The sequence below is a fragment of the Scomber japonicus genome, chromosome 20 (assembly GCF_027409825.1).
Source record: "Scomber japonicus isolate fScoJap1 chromosome 20, fScoJap1.pri, whole genome shotgun sequence".
NCBI lineage: Eukaryota > Metazoa > Chordata > Actinopteri > Scombriformes > Scombridae > Scomber > Scomber japonicus.
The window spans coordinates 4,109,924-4,123,276 of record NC_070597.1 but is presented as its reverse complement, the minus strand read 5'-3'; the positions used below and the strand labels follow the sequence as shown (position 1 = coordinate 4,123,276).

The 13,353-nt window shown below is 45.6% G+C and overlaps 1 protein-coding gene across 1 annotated transcript in view; it reads right to left on the bottom strand.

Annotated features, from left to right (window-relative positions):
• Positions 1 to 10,785: 10,785 nt before the first annotated feature.
• Positions 10,786 to 13,353, bottom strand: part of LOC128381441 (semaphorin-4G-like) — a 24,021-nt gene continuing 21,453 nt past the window's right edge. The window contains exon 7 of the mRNA XM_053341456.1: positions 10,786 to 13,169. Within this exon, the coding sequence (XP_053197431.1) occupies positions 12,199 to 13,169 (971 nt within the window). The 3' untranslated portion in view covers positions 10,786 to 12,198. The remainder of the gene's footprint in view (positions 13,170 to 13,353) is intronic.

The following is a 13,353-nucleotide window of genomic DNA, read 5'->3' as shown; positions in this document are numbered from 1 at the left end:
GAAGGAGGGATGGAGGGAAGGTGGAAGGGAAGGAGGGAGGCAGGGACGGAGAGAGGGAGAAGGAAGGAAAGGAGGGAGTAAGGAAGGATGGAAGGAAGTTAGGAAGAAAGGAAGGAAGGATGGAAGGAAGGTGGAAGGGAAGAAGGAAGGAAAGGAGGGAGGAAGGAAGGAAAGGAGGAAGTTAGGAAGAAAGGAAGGAAGGAAGGAAGAAAGGAAGGAAGGATGGAAGGAAGGTGGAAGGGAAGAAGGAAGGATAGAAGGAAGTTAGGAAGAAAGGAAGGAAGGAAGGAAGGAGGGATGGAGGGAAGGTGGAAGGGAAGGAGGGAGGCAGGGACGGAGAGAGGGAGAAGGAAGGAAAGGAGGGAGTAAGGAAGGATGGAAGGAAGTTAGGAAGGATGGAAGGAAGGTGGAAGGGAAGAAGGAAGGAAAGGAGGGAGTAAGGAAGGATGGAAGGAAGTTAGGAAGGAAGAAAGGAAGGAAGGATGGAAGGAAGGTGGAAGGGAAGAATCAACAAGGCGGATGTTGGCAAAACAACTTGATGCAAAATGCCGGTTGACCTCTCTCTCCATCCAAAAGTCACCCATCAATAAAAATAGAGATAAGTAGAGGTAAGCATTAGTCAGTAGATGAATGCAAAGTTAGAGGTCCAGCAGAGAAACCAGTAAAAGAAGCTCAATTCTGTCGGTACCGGTCCGCTGCCGTATATATAAACTCAGGTTAGATATGAAAATGTATGAATTAGAGCGTGAGATGACTGCAGAGCTCTGTGGCGGGACACTGCTTCCAGTTTCACTCGTTTTCTTTCCCTCCAAATAAAAAATAAATCACATTATGAGAGAAGAAGAAGAAGAAGAGGTTGCATTTTAACCGTCCTGTCGTCCTCCAGGGTCAAATTGACACCGTCTCTTTTTTGACTGTTCCTTCTTTCCTTCCTTCTTCCCTCTTTCTTTAATTTTTCCTTCCTTCCTTCTTCCCCTTCTCCCCTCTTTCTTTGCTCCCTCCTCCTTTCCTTCCTCCCTCCCTCCTTACTCCTTTCCTTCCTTCCTTCCTCTTTTCCTTCCTTCCTTCTTTCCTCCCTCCCTCCCTCCTTACTCATTTCCTTCCTTCCTTCCTCCCTCCTCACTCCTTTCCTTCCTTCCTCTCTCCCTCCTTACTCCTTTCTTTCCTTACTTCCTTCCTTCCTTCCTCCTTTCCTCCCTCTCTCCCTCCTTCCTTCCTCCCTCCTTACTCCTTCCTTCCTTCTCTCCTTACTTCCTTTCTCTTTTCCTCCTTACTCTTTTCCTTCCTTCCTTCTTCTTTCCTTCCTCCCTCTCTCCCTCCTTTCCTTCCTTCTTCTTTCCTTCCTCCCTCCCTCCTTCCTCCTTTCCTTCCTTCCTTCCTCCTTTCCTCCCTCTCTCCCTCCTTTCCTTCCTTCCTCCTTTCCTCCCTCTCTCCCTCCTTTCCTTCCTTCCTTCCTTCCTTCCTTCCTTCCTTCTCCCTCCCTCCTTACTCCTTTCTTTTCTTCCTTCCTTCCTCACAACAGGAGGGTTAAGCATGGCAGAGCTTCTTACTGGGGGGTTTAAATGAGCTGTAAAACTTCTATATCCCCAAAAATTGTAGGAGAAAGGAGACATCGTGGTTGCTTCTTTTACAAAAGCCATGAAAATATTATTATTATAAGGACGCCTCTGTTGTACTTCCATCTCAAGCTCACTTCCTGTATTTATCCACGGCACCAATTACACATGTCAGAGTCACTGTGCTCTCTCTTTCCCCAAATGGGAACTGGCACAGCTTGATCCACACTGGGACATTAAAGGCTCTAAATAAAGATGCTGTTGTTGCTAAGTTACAGCCTAGTACCTGCTCTCATGAAAAATGGTCATTTCATCCTCCCCTCCCTCCCTTAAACCTCCTCTTACTGTCCTCGAGTCAAGGAAGGAAGTTAGGAAGGGAGGAAGAAGGAAAGAAAGGAGGGGGGGGGGGAGCAAACAAAGGAAGGAAGGAAGGTAGGAGGGAGGGAAGGAAGGTAGGAGGGAGGAAGGAAGGTAGGAGGGAGGGAGGAAGGAGGGAAGGAAGGTAGGAGGGAGGGGGGAAAGAAGGAAGGTAGGTAGGAGGGAGGGGGGAAAGAAGGAAGGAGGGAAGGAAGGGAGGAGGGGGGAGGGAGGGAGGAACAAAGGAAGGAAGGAAGGAAGGGAGGAAAGAAGGAAGGAGGGAAGGAAGGTAGGTAGGAGGGAGGGGAAAGAAGGAAGGAGGGAAGGTGGGAGGGAGGTAGGAGGGAGGGGGGAAAGAAGGAAGGAGAGAAGGAAGGGAGAGAGGGAGGAAAGAAGGAAGGTAGGTAGGAGGGAGGGAGGAAAGAAGGAAGGAGGGAAGGAAGGGAGAGAGGGAGGACACGAAGGAAGGAAGGAAGGTAGGAGGGAGGGAGGAAAGAAGGAAGGAGGGAGGAAGGAAGGTAGGAGGGGAGGGAGGAAGGCCAGGAAGGAAGGAAGGAACAGTCAAAACATGCGGGGTCAATTTGACCCAGGAGGACGACAGGAGGGTTAAATTAGCTTGTGTGCTACAGCTAACTCACTGCTCACATGTAAATGAGTGCGGCACCATGTGGGATCCGTCATTTCCCAGCGGAGCGAGGATGACGATGGCGGCGGTGAGGGGCGGCAGCGGCCTTGTAGCTCGCCACGAGATTAAAAAAACAACAACAGACTCTCACAACGGTGCGTCTTGAGAACTGGATTCAGTGTGAACATGTTTTGCATGTAATTTCCTGTCGTCCCCTCGGGCCTGTTGACACTAACCCCCCCCCCTCCTCCTTCCTCCTCCTCCTCCTCCCTCCTCCTCCTCCTTCTCCAAGCTGAACATGAATGCAAAGTGTGTTTTTTTTTCTTTCCCTCCAAATAAAACAGAAATCACATTATGAGAGAAGAAGAAGAAGATGAGGTTGCATTTTAACCGTCCTGTCGTCCTCACGGGTCAAATTGACCCCGTCTCTCTTTTGACTTTGCCTTCTTTCCTTCCTTCTTCCCTCTTTCTTTGCTCCCTCCTCCTTCTTTCCTTCTTCTTTCCTTCCTTCCTCCCACCCTCCTATCCTCCCTCTCTCCCTCCTTTCCTTCCTTCCTTCATTCCTTTCTTTCCTTCCTTCTTCTTTCCTTCCTCCTTTCCTCCCTCTCTCCCTCCTTTCCTTCCTTCCTTCCTTCATCCTTTCCTCCCTCCCTCCTTACTCCTTTCCTTCCTTCCTTCCTTCCTCCTTTCCTCCCTCCCTCCTTACTCCTTTCTTTCCTTCTGTCCTTCTTTCCTTCCTTCCTCCCTCTCCCCCTCCTTCCTTCCTTCCTTCTCTCCTTACTTCCTTCCTCCCTCCCTACTTACTCCTTTCCTTCCTTCCTTCCTTCCTCCTTTCCTCCCTCTCTCCCTCCTTTCCTTCCTTCCTCCTTTCCTGTGTGTGTTTTTTTTCTTTTTTTTTATATATCTGCAGAAAAGCCAGTTGAAGTTAAATGAACTATCCTACCACACATGAGCTCATTATCTACATTAAAATGATCATATAGAAAAACAATAATGATGATGTCACAGTTTACAAAAGGATGATATTATTATTATAACACACCTTCTAATAATAAGTACTCACATATATAAAACAGTGCAAGTTGTGAAATCTTTACACCTCTTTCTTTGGCCAACACCCTGAAGATTCATCTACTTCTACAATGATATATATATATATGTTGTATCTTGCATAGTGATACAGCAGGAAGTGCTTCTCTGTGGGTTTGCGGCCAACATGTTCATAGTCCAGCGTACAGGAAACACACGGTCCAACAGTGAGAGTGAAGCAGCAGCAGCAGAAGCAGAGTAGTGGTTGGTGACTTAGATTAACCCTCCTGTTGTCCTCGAGTCAAGGAAGGAAGGAAGAATGAAGGAAGGAAGGGAGGAAGGGAGGACGAAGGATGGAAAGGAGGGAGGAAGGAAGGGAGGACAGGAGGGAGGAAGGAAAGAAGGGAGGAAGGAAGGACGGAGGGAGATAGGAAGGAAAGGAGGAAGGGAGGAAGGTAGGGGGAGGAAAGAAGGAAGGAAGGACAGGAGGGAGGAAGGAAGGGAGGAAGGAAAGGAGGAAGGAAAGGAAAGGAAGGAAGGACAGAGGGAGATAGGAAGGAAAGAAGGAAGGTAGGGGGAGGAAAGAAAGACTGAAGCAGGGAGGAAGGAAGGAAGGAAAGAAGGACGGAAGGAAGGAAGGCAGGAGGGAAGGAAGGAAGGATGGAAAGGAGGGAGGAAGGAAGGGAGGAAAAGAAAGAAGGAAGGGAGGAAGGACAGAGGGAGATAGGAAGGAAGGAAAGAAGGAAGGGAGGGAGGGAGGGGGAGGAAAGAAAGAGTGAAGGAGGGAGGGAGGAAGGCAGGACAGAAGGAAGGAAGATAGGGGGATGGAGGAAGGAAAGAAGGAAGGGAGGAAAGAGAGGAAGGAAAGAAAGGGAGAAGGAGGGAGGGAGGAAGGAAGGAAGGAAGGAAGGAAGGAAGAGCCAGAACAGACCGGGTCAATTTCACCCGGGAGGACGACAGGAAGGTTAAGCTTTCAACATGTTTAATGTTTAAAATCCAGTATCAGTCAGACCCTAATATATGCAAGACACAAGATGACAAAGAAAAGTCAATTTTTAGTGCATGTCAGTCTTCCGCTCTTGTGTGGGTTGAATACTGGGTCACGATTAGCTCCGAGCGAGTTGTGATCAAATGTACTACGACGCCTTAAACTCTGATGTTTTTTAGTGAGTGTGGAGAAACTTTCCTCTTCTCAGCAGACATATGTGAAAACAGACTTTCTGCACTTCTGTCATTCTGCACAGTGAAGCTCAAACATCCAAAATAAGCTAAACACATTATTTTTGGATTGGGGTGGGGGATGGGGGTGAGGGGGGGGGGGGGGGGGGGGGGCTTTAAGGATTGTCCACAACTTGATAATGAGGAAGCTTTACAATGGGAACTTTTATATAACACATGGCACATACATAGAACTCAATAGAAACTGCAATAAAGTCACATATTAAAACTTTATAACTCAGATTTAACCTTCCTGTCGTCCTCCCGGGTCAAATTGACCCCATCTGTTTTAACTGTTCCTCCCTTCCTTCCTTCCTTCCTCCCTCCCTTCCTTCTTTCCTCCCTCCCTTCTTCCCTCTGTCCTTCTTTCCTTCCTTCCTCTTTTCCTTTCTCCCTCCTTCCGTCTTTCCTCCCTACCTCCTACCTTCCTTATATTCCTCTCTTCCTTGTGGTAAAGGAAGGAAGGAATGAGGAAGGAAAGGAGTAAGGAGGGAGGGAGGAAAAGAGGTGAGAAGGACGGCAGGAAGGAAAGGAGGAAGGAAGGAAGTAAAGAAGGGAGGAAGGAAGGAAGGAAGGAAAGGAGTAAAAATTAAAGAAAGAGGGAGGAAGGAAGGAAAGCAGGAACAGTCAAAAGAGTTGGGGTCAATTTGACCCGGGAGGACGACAGGAAGGTTAAATAAAATATCAAAACCTCTCGTTAAACACATGAACTCATCAGACAACCGTCACTAATTCTGATTATCGACTGTCATTGAAGGGCACAGATTTATATTTTCTCGAGTAACGATAAATCTGTCATGAAGCGTAACATCAGCTAGAAATGTGAGAGAAGCTTTTTATCTCTGCATTGTCAAATAAATGCAAGAAATCCCCCCGTTCACTAATCCCTGCCGTCACAAAAAAAAAAAAAAAACCCAAAACTCGAGGTTGCTCTTTGAAAACTGTCTCAAATTGATTAAATCACGGCCATTTGTAAACTCAGCAGGGTCCTTGAGAGAGAGCGTGAATGTGAGTGAAGAGAGTAATAAATGATACTGTCATGCCGAGGTGATGAGACGGAGAAACAACAGAGGCGGCGGAGAGATAGAGAGAGAGAGAGAGAGAGAGAGAGATAGAGAGAGAGAGAGAGAGAGAGAGAGAGAGGGAGAGAGAGGAGAGAGGAGAGGAATGAAGATTAAGACAAGAACAAGCGAAAGGTTAAAAAGGGCCGGCAAGAAGAAAGCTGAAAACATGTAAAGTGCAAAGTAGCTCTTGCCAACATGTCCAGATGTATTATCATCTGTTCCTCTGCATGTAGGCCAGACCAAGGTCAAGGAAGGAGTAGGAATAAGAAGAGGAAGAAGAGTTCAATATAAGCAAGATGAGGGGGAAGAATTAAAAAGACCTCTATTAAAAAGAAACACTAAATATGTAACTTCGCTGGGATATTAAATAATAAGATATGGAGTGGGAATGTTTGGGCAGCAGCATTAACAGGCAGGAGTTTAATTTATACCAAAACATATTTCTCCAAGTGTGATAAAAGTGTCTGATAGATGCAATACTGATTTTATTGGATCTGACATGTATAAAATCATATCATCTGCATATAGCGACATTTACAGTATAATAAATGCCTTCATACTGGATCCATCCTTACAGAAGAGGCCAGTGGCTCGATAGCTACCATATCAAATATTTCTCCAAGTGTGATAAACTGTCCGATAGATATGATACTGATCTTGTTGGATCTGAAATGTATAAAAGCAAATCGTCTGCATATAGTGACGATTTGTGCGATAAAATGTCCAAAATGTCTGAGATGTAGAAAACCAGGGACGCTACAATTATGTGGCATGCGGTCTAACCACTCGACCACCAAGATCTGATCTTCTGTATAATAAATGCCTTCATACTGGATCCATCCTTACAGAGGAGGCCAGTGACTTGATAGCTACCATATCAAATATTTCCCCAAGTGTGATAAACTGTCCGATAGATGTGATACTGATTTTGTTGGATCTGAGATGTATAAAAGCAGATCGTCTGCATATATGAAATTTTCTGTATAATGATTTATTTTGGGCTTTTTTAACCTTTATTTAGACAGTAACTGGCATAGATGCCGACAGGAAACTGGGAAAGAGAGAGGGGAATGACCTGCAGCATGGATCCCTGGCCAGATTCAAACCAGGGATGCTACAATTGTGTGGCATGCGGTCTAACCACTTGACCACCATGGCGCTCTGATCTTCTGTATAATAAATGCCTTCATACTGGATTCATCCTTATAGACGTGGCCAGTGGCTCAATAGCTACCATATCAAATATTTCCCCAATAAAGTGTCCAATAGATGTGATACTGATTTTGTTGGATCTGAAATGTATAAAAGCATATCGTCTGCATATAGCGACATTTACTGTATAATGAATGCTTTCATACTGGATCCATCCTTACAGAGGTGGCCAGTGACTTGATAGCTACCAAATCAAATATTCCCCCAAGTGTGATAAAGTGTCTGATAGATATGATACTGATTTTGTAGGATCTCAATGTATTAAAGCAGATCATCAGCATATAGCGGCATTTACTGTTTGGCCCCAGTAATGCCCTCGTCATAGATTCATCCTTACAGAAGTGGCCAGTGTCTTGACAGTAACTACAGTATATCAAATATTTCCCCAAGTGCAATAAAGTGTCCAATATTGATTTTTCTAGATCTGAAATGTATAAAAGCACATCGTCTGCATATAGTGAGGTTTTCCGTTTGACCCCAATAATGCCCTCGTCATAGATTCATCCGTACTGAGGTGGCCAGTGGCTCGATAGCTACCATAACATAAATAGTATCGTTAAAAGTGGACCACACCGCTTTGTGCCATGGCCAAGAGGGAAATATTTTTTTAACAACTGTTATTGGGACGGTTTAAAATAGCCAAGCCTTCTCCATCCATTAAAAAAAAAAGAGTTTTCCGGCATCTAGTGAAATGATTATCTCTGACAGTTCGAGAGGTGGAACTTAACATGAACAATGCCTTGAATCCAAATAAACTAAAGGCTGATTTGAGATGATGTATGGCAGAGGAGACTCTTAGTGAAAGGCTAATGCTAATGCTAACAATATACAGGAGGGATGTCAAACATGCGGCCCGGGGACCAGATCCGGCCCGCCAAGGGGTGCAATCCGGCCCACTTTCCTTTCTGTGTTCTTTTCCTTCCTTCCATTTGTCCTTCCTACCTTCCTTCCATCTGTCCTTCCCTCTTTCCTTCCTTCCTTCCTTTCCTTCCTCCCTTCCTCCTCTGACTTTCCTCCTCCCTTCCTTCCTCCCTGCCTCCTTTCCTTCTTTGTTCCTCCCTTCCTCCCTCCTTCCTTTCCTTCCTTCTTCCTCCCTTCCTTCCTCCCTCCCTCCCTTCCTTCCTTTCCTCCTTTCTCCCTTTCCTTCCTCGATCTACAGTCTGCATTTGGTAAAGGGACAGGGTTGTATCGGCTACACTGAAGCAGATCTTTGCCTTTTCCTAATAAAAGCAAGAGAGAGGCCTTCAATAACAGTTTCTTATCTTCTATCTAAGGCATCTTCTCTGCTAAAAAAAACCTGTGGGTGAGGACATTTACCTGTCTGTGAGTAAAAACACCAACAAGGCAGATGAGAAGACTGCTAAAAAAAACAACGGCAACTGCAAAGTCGCTCCTGCCAGCATGCCCTCTTATATCACCATCTGTTTCTTGCATGGCTAACCAGGACACACAGGTCAAATGTTTTTTTTTGTGCCTGATTCTACCTGCAGAGACGACACATATCTATGCAGACGAGAAGCTCCCCTGTCCTCTCTTTAGTGGAGGCGAGCCAAACGCTGCTGTTACTGTGTGACGGATGCATGCTGCGAGTCCCCAGAGACGACTACTGCTGCTGCTGCTGCTGCTGCAAGAAGCTGATTCAACACTCTGCTGCTGCTGGGAAGACGGATCTGTATTTACCACCGGCCTTGACACGTTTACAAACCGCTCAGAGATTCATTTCAGTCGCCTCCCTCTATGTTATGCATGTACTGTTTAATCATAGCGCCGTTCACCTTGCCGAGGAAACGCTGCGTGAGCTCTGCGGTCCCTGTTGTTTTGGCATTGCTCTCATGTCAGGTAAACACTGACGATGCTTTGCAGGTTGCAGGTTATTTCAGTGTGAAGGTCTCCTCTGCTTTGCTCTGCTTTGGCGACATGCCATCGGCAACCTTTACACAGCAGAGAGGACAAACACAAACCTGTATCATGTCATGTGATGCTGTTTTAAAAGCTAGAGACATTTTTCTTCTTTTGTAACATAACTTTAAAAGAATCATGTTTTTTTACTTGTTGTTAAAATGCCTGGTGTGAGTCTTAACCCTTTATAGGACACTCATTGAAAGGAAGGGAGGAAGGAAGAGAGGAAGGAAGGACGGAGGAAAGAAGGAAGGAAGGAAGGTAGGGGGGAGGAAAGAAAGAGAAAAGGAGGGAGGGAGGAAGGGAAGAAAGAAGGAAGGAAGGAAGAAGAAAGGGGGATGGAGGAAGGAAAGAAGGAAGGGAGGAGAGAAGGAGGGAGGGAGGAAGGGCAGATGGAAGGAATGAAAGGAAGGAAGGAAAGAAGGAAGGGAGGAGAGAAGGAGGGAGGGAGGAAGGGAAGAAAGAAGGAAGGAAGGAAAGAAGAAAGGGGGATGGAGGAAGGAAATAAGGAAGGGAGGAGAGAAGGAGGGAGGGAGGAAGGACAGATGGAAGGAAGGACAGGAAGGAAGGAAGGAAGGCGGAAATAAGGAACGAGGGAGGGAGAAAGGAAAAGAGGAAGGGAAGAAAGAAGGCAGGGAGAGAGGAAAGGAAGGAAGGAAGGATATTTTGGGATATTTACAGAAGTTACCAAATATAATTATTTGCCCAATAAAGGGTTAATGGCTCAAGAGAAATCCACAAGGTTATAATGAATGATCTTCCAAAAATAGGCCTTGGCTCTGACAAAGACAGAGTAGAATTGAGTTTAGGTGTATAAATAAATAAATAAATAAATACTCAGTGTGTGTGTTGTGTTCCCTTTCAGCCTCCAGGGCCTGTGAAGCCAGTCTGTTTTGTCGTCAGTGCATTTAATCAATCTGACCACAAAGCGACTGACTGCTCCTTTGACCGTCTTTAATAGACTTAAAAAAACAACATGAAGACACGACGCAAGATAAACCTCAAACTGTCTGCTACAGGTGTTTCCATTGGCACTGGCACAACACATTGCTACTAACAGCTGCAACAGTGATGTAATTAGGGTTGCAAAATTACGGGAATTTTCAAACTTGGAAACTTTCCATGGGAATTAACGGGAATTAATGGGAATTAACCGGGAATTAACGGGAATTAATGGGAATTAACCGGGAATTTACTAAACTGAAGGTATGTTCTTATTAGGGAACTTAAATATAGTTGTGTAAAATAATATTATAGCATAATGCTGACTAAAACAACCAGATATCATGCAGTACAGTTGAATATCTATGCTATCTGAGACCACGCCCCCTACATGCACTGTGCATTCCTCCATCACATGCACAGATCCTGTCAGGGATGTGTAGCTTCACAGACACATTGTTGTATTTTTTCAGAGTTGTGTGTGAAACCATTAAGAATAATAACATTTAGTTGTTTTTTCATTATTAAATTATAAATAATTGTATAATTTAATAACTTCAACAGCTCAGGGACATCAAGCTAATTGTTTGTGCACCTTTTTTCATCGTCATTGTTGTCCAATTAATCAATCAAATGATGATACCTTTCCACTAAATTACCCTCAGTTGCCATAAATTCCCATAAATTCCCATTTAATCCCCATAAATTCCCATAATTCCCTTATTTACCATGGAAAGTTTCCAATTTGGAATATTCCCAAAATTCCCCAGCTTAACTTCCCATGGAAATTTACCGGAAATTTTCCACCCCTTTGCAACCCTAGATGTAATTATTGCTATTTACATGAGAACAAAAGGAGGGAAAGAATGGAAAAAGAGTGGTTTGCATGGATTGCGATGTATGATTTGTGCTCTCTTGTAATGTAACAGAGACGGATTGTTGAAGTGATACTGATCATTCACTTTCTGACGGCTTACAGACAGAGAGGCTTGAAAAGTGAGGATGTGAGAATTTAGCTTTTTTCTGTTTGAGTATAATTAGAAATTGAATCACTTTGGAGAAATTGACGACTTGTGAGAAATGATGTTCTGCATTTTTAAACTACTTTTATGACATTTAGACTAAAAGATTAATCAAAAAATGTAATTGTTAAATTAGTAGCAGCAATATAATGGATTCCAGTTTGCAGCAGGATTCATATCTCTTCCTGTAGAAAAAAGAAGTGATTCAAAACATCACTTTGACAACGATTCCTCTCAGCTGAGTCCGTCCATATGCTCATTACATATAAATACATCGCTTCCTTTTCAGCTTGTTATGACAAGTCTTTTAATAGTCCTTTAGTTTGATAGATAAGTGCATGTATAGGAAGAGACTGAAGGGGTCAGCACATATGAGTGAGGAGCTGGGGGGGGGGGGAGGAGGGGGTTGTGTCTCTTTATTAGCCACTGATGTGACTCAGAAGTTGAGATGTGCCAAGATGATGATGTATATGAAGAGATGAATTGTTTCTGACTGTTTGGAAATGTTGCCATCAATCCTTTTTTTTGCTCATAAAAATCCTTAAAATGTCTTGAAGTGAAGAGCGGGGGTGCCAAATGCCAGACGATGCATACCAGGTGGATCCGCTAGTATTACCATAAGCCCTGTCGGAGGATTTAATGGATGGCAGTTATTGATACGGAGAACAGTCCTGGGGAAATGGATGAGTCAAAACCGCTCACGAGGGACAAATAGGAACATCTGCACATCAAAAGTCCAACACATAGGGGCCATGTGTTCGTATTTCCTGCAGTAACCTAACTCTATGTGGTGTAATAATGCAAAAAAACTGATTTTGGCTAATTTTACACTTTCTGAACTCCTCCACAGTCTTAAAAAAATCGCCTCCTTGACGTTGACGTTGTTCAGCCTGATTTTAATCTTTGTACCCATGTCCCTTTATCCTTTTCTCTGCCACCTGCCCACCGTCGTTCACTGGCCTCCAGAGTATCTACACTGAGGTAACATTATCCAGCTCTCCATTCAGAGTGATTTTTGAAAAAAGAAAATGTTATAGTGTAGTCCAAAGTAGGCCAAAGTTTTCACAGCTCCAGAAGAAGAATCGTGATCTCTGGTTAGTTTTGTCCATCAGGGCCGTTTGTCACATGAGGGCTTCGGGACGGGACCTGCAGATACTCTGACACTGGGTAAATAACAGCAGCGTTTGATACAACAGTTTTTCCCACGACTTACAGGGGGTCACCGTTGGGGTTAGAAATAAATAAATAACCAATAAAAGACAGAGAGGAGGGTCCTAGATGGAGCTCTCGTCAGGCTGCATGTCCAGCTGTGTGTGTTTCCTCTTCTCCAGGATCCTGTTGAGCTCCTCTGTGAAGGAGTGGTAGAGCGGCGACATGCCTTCGGCGTCCGCCTGGCTTAGTAGCACGTAGCTGTTCCCGTTCATCTTCCGCAGCACGCTGGGCAGAGTGGACGAAAGCCCGTTGGCGTAGTCCATGTTGGGCAGCGGGGGCGGCATAGGAAGAGGAGGAGCTGGAGGAGGAGTTCTGGCTGGAGACAGCTGCCCCTCACCTGGGACTATCTGGAGAAAGCCGTCGCCCAAGTCTGCAAACGTCGGCACTGAGATGGAGCGACGACTCTGGCGGCCGTTGCAGTGGCTGGAGATGGTTTTAAGCTCGAAATGGGAGCTCCGTTTTCTCTCAGACGCCCCAAGGACCTGCAGCCCCTGCTGGGAGAACTTCCTGTCCCGAGAGGCCTGTCTGGTGCAGAAGCTCACGTAAAGCAGCACCACTGTCAACACCAGGCACAGCCCTCCGAGGACCGCCACCAGGGAGATGTACACGGCCTCCATGTGTCTGAACGTCTGGAATTCGGGTCCCGGAGGCATCGGGGCGGGAGGGGAGGGCAGAGGCTGCTCAGTGGGGCTGCTGGTGGTGGAGAAAACGGTCGGGCTGGAAACCGTGGTGGGGTTAGTCGTGGCTGTGGGCTCGACGGGGAAATAGGAATCTGTGTGCACTCTGACGGTGTAAAGATAAACCAAAACGGAGACGGAGTTCTCCACGGCGAAGCAGCGGTACGTCCCGCTCTGCTGAGAACGAGCCCCGATTATCAGGAGGCCGTCTGTGCCGATGCGGTAGCCCGAACTCAGCCCGTATCCTTGGAGATCTTTGCCGTTTAGCGTCCAGCGTGGGGTCGCCAGGTTGGAGCGGAGTTCGCACTGGAGTAGCACATCATCGCCGGACATCACAGAACGCCTCCGATGAACCACTGAGCAACAAAAAGCACAAAAGAAGAGAGAGAGTAGAGATGAGATAAAAGGATGACACAGCACAATAAAAAAAAACAAAAAAAAAAGGCAGCAGGATAAAGAGATGAATGCAGAACGACATCTCAGGTCACTGCTAGATTAACCCTCCTGTTGTCATCGAGTCAAGGAAGGAAGGGAGGAAGA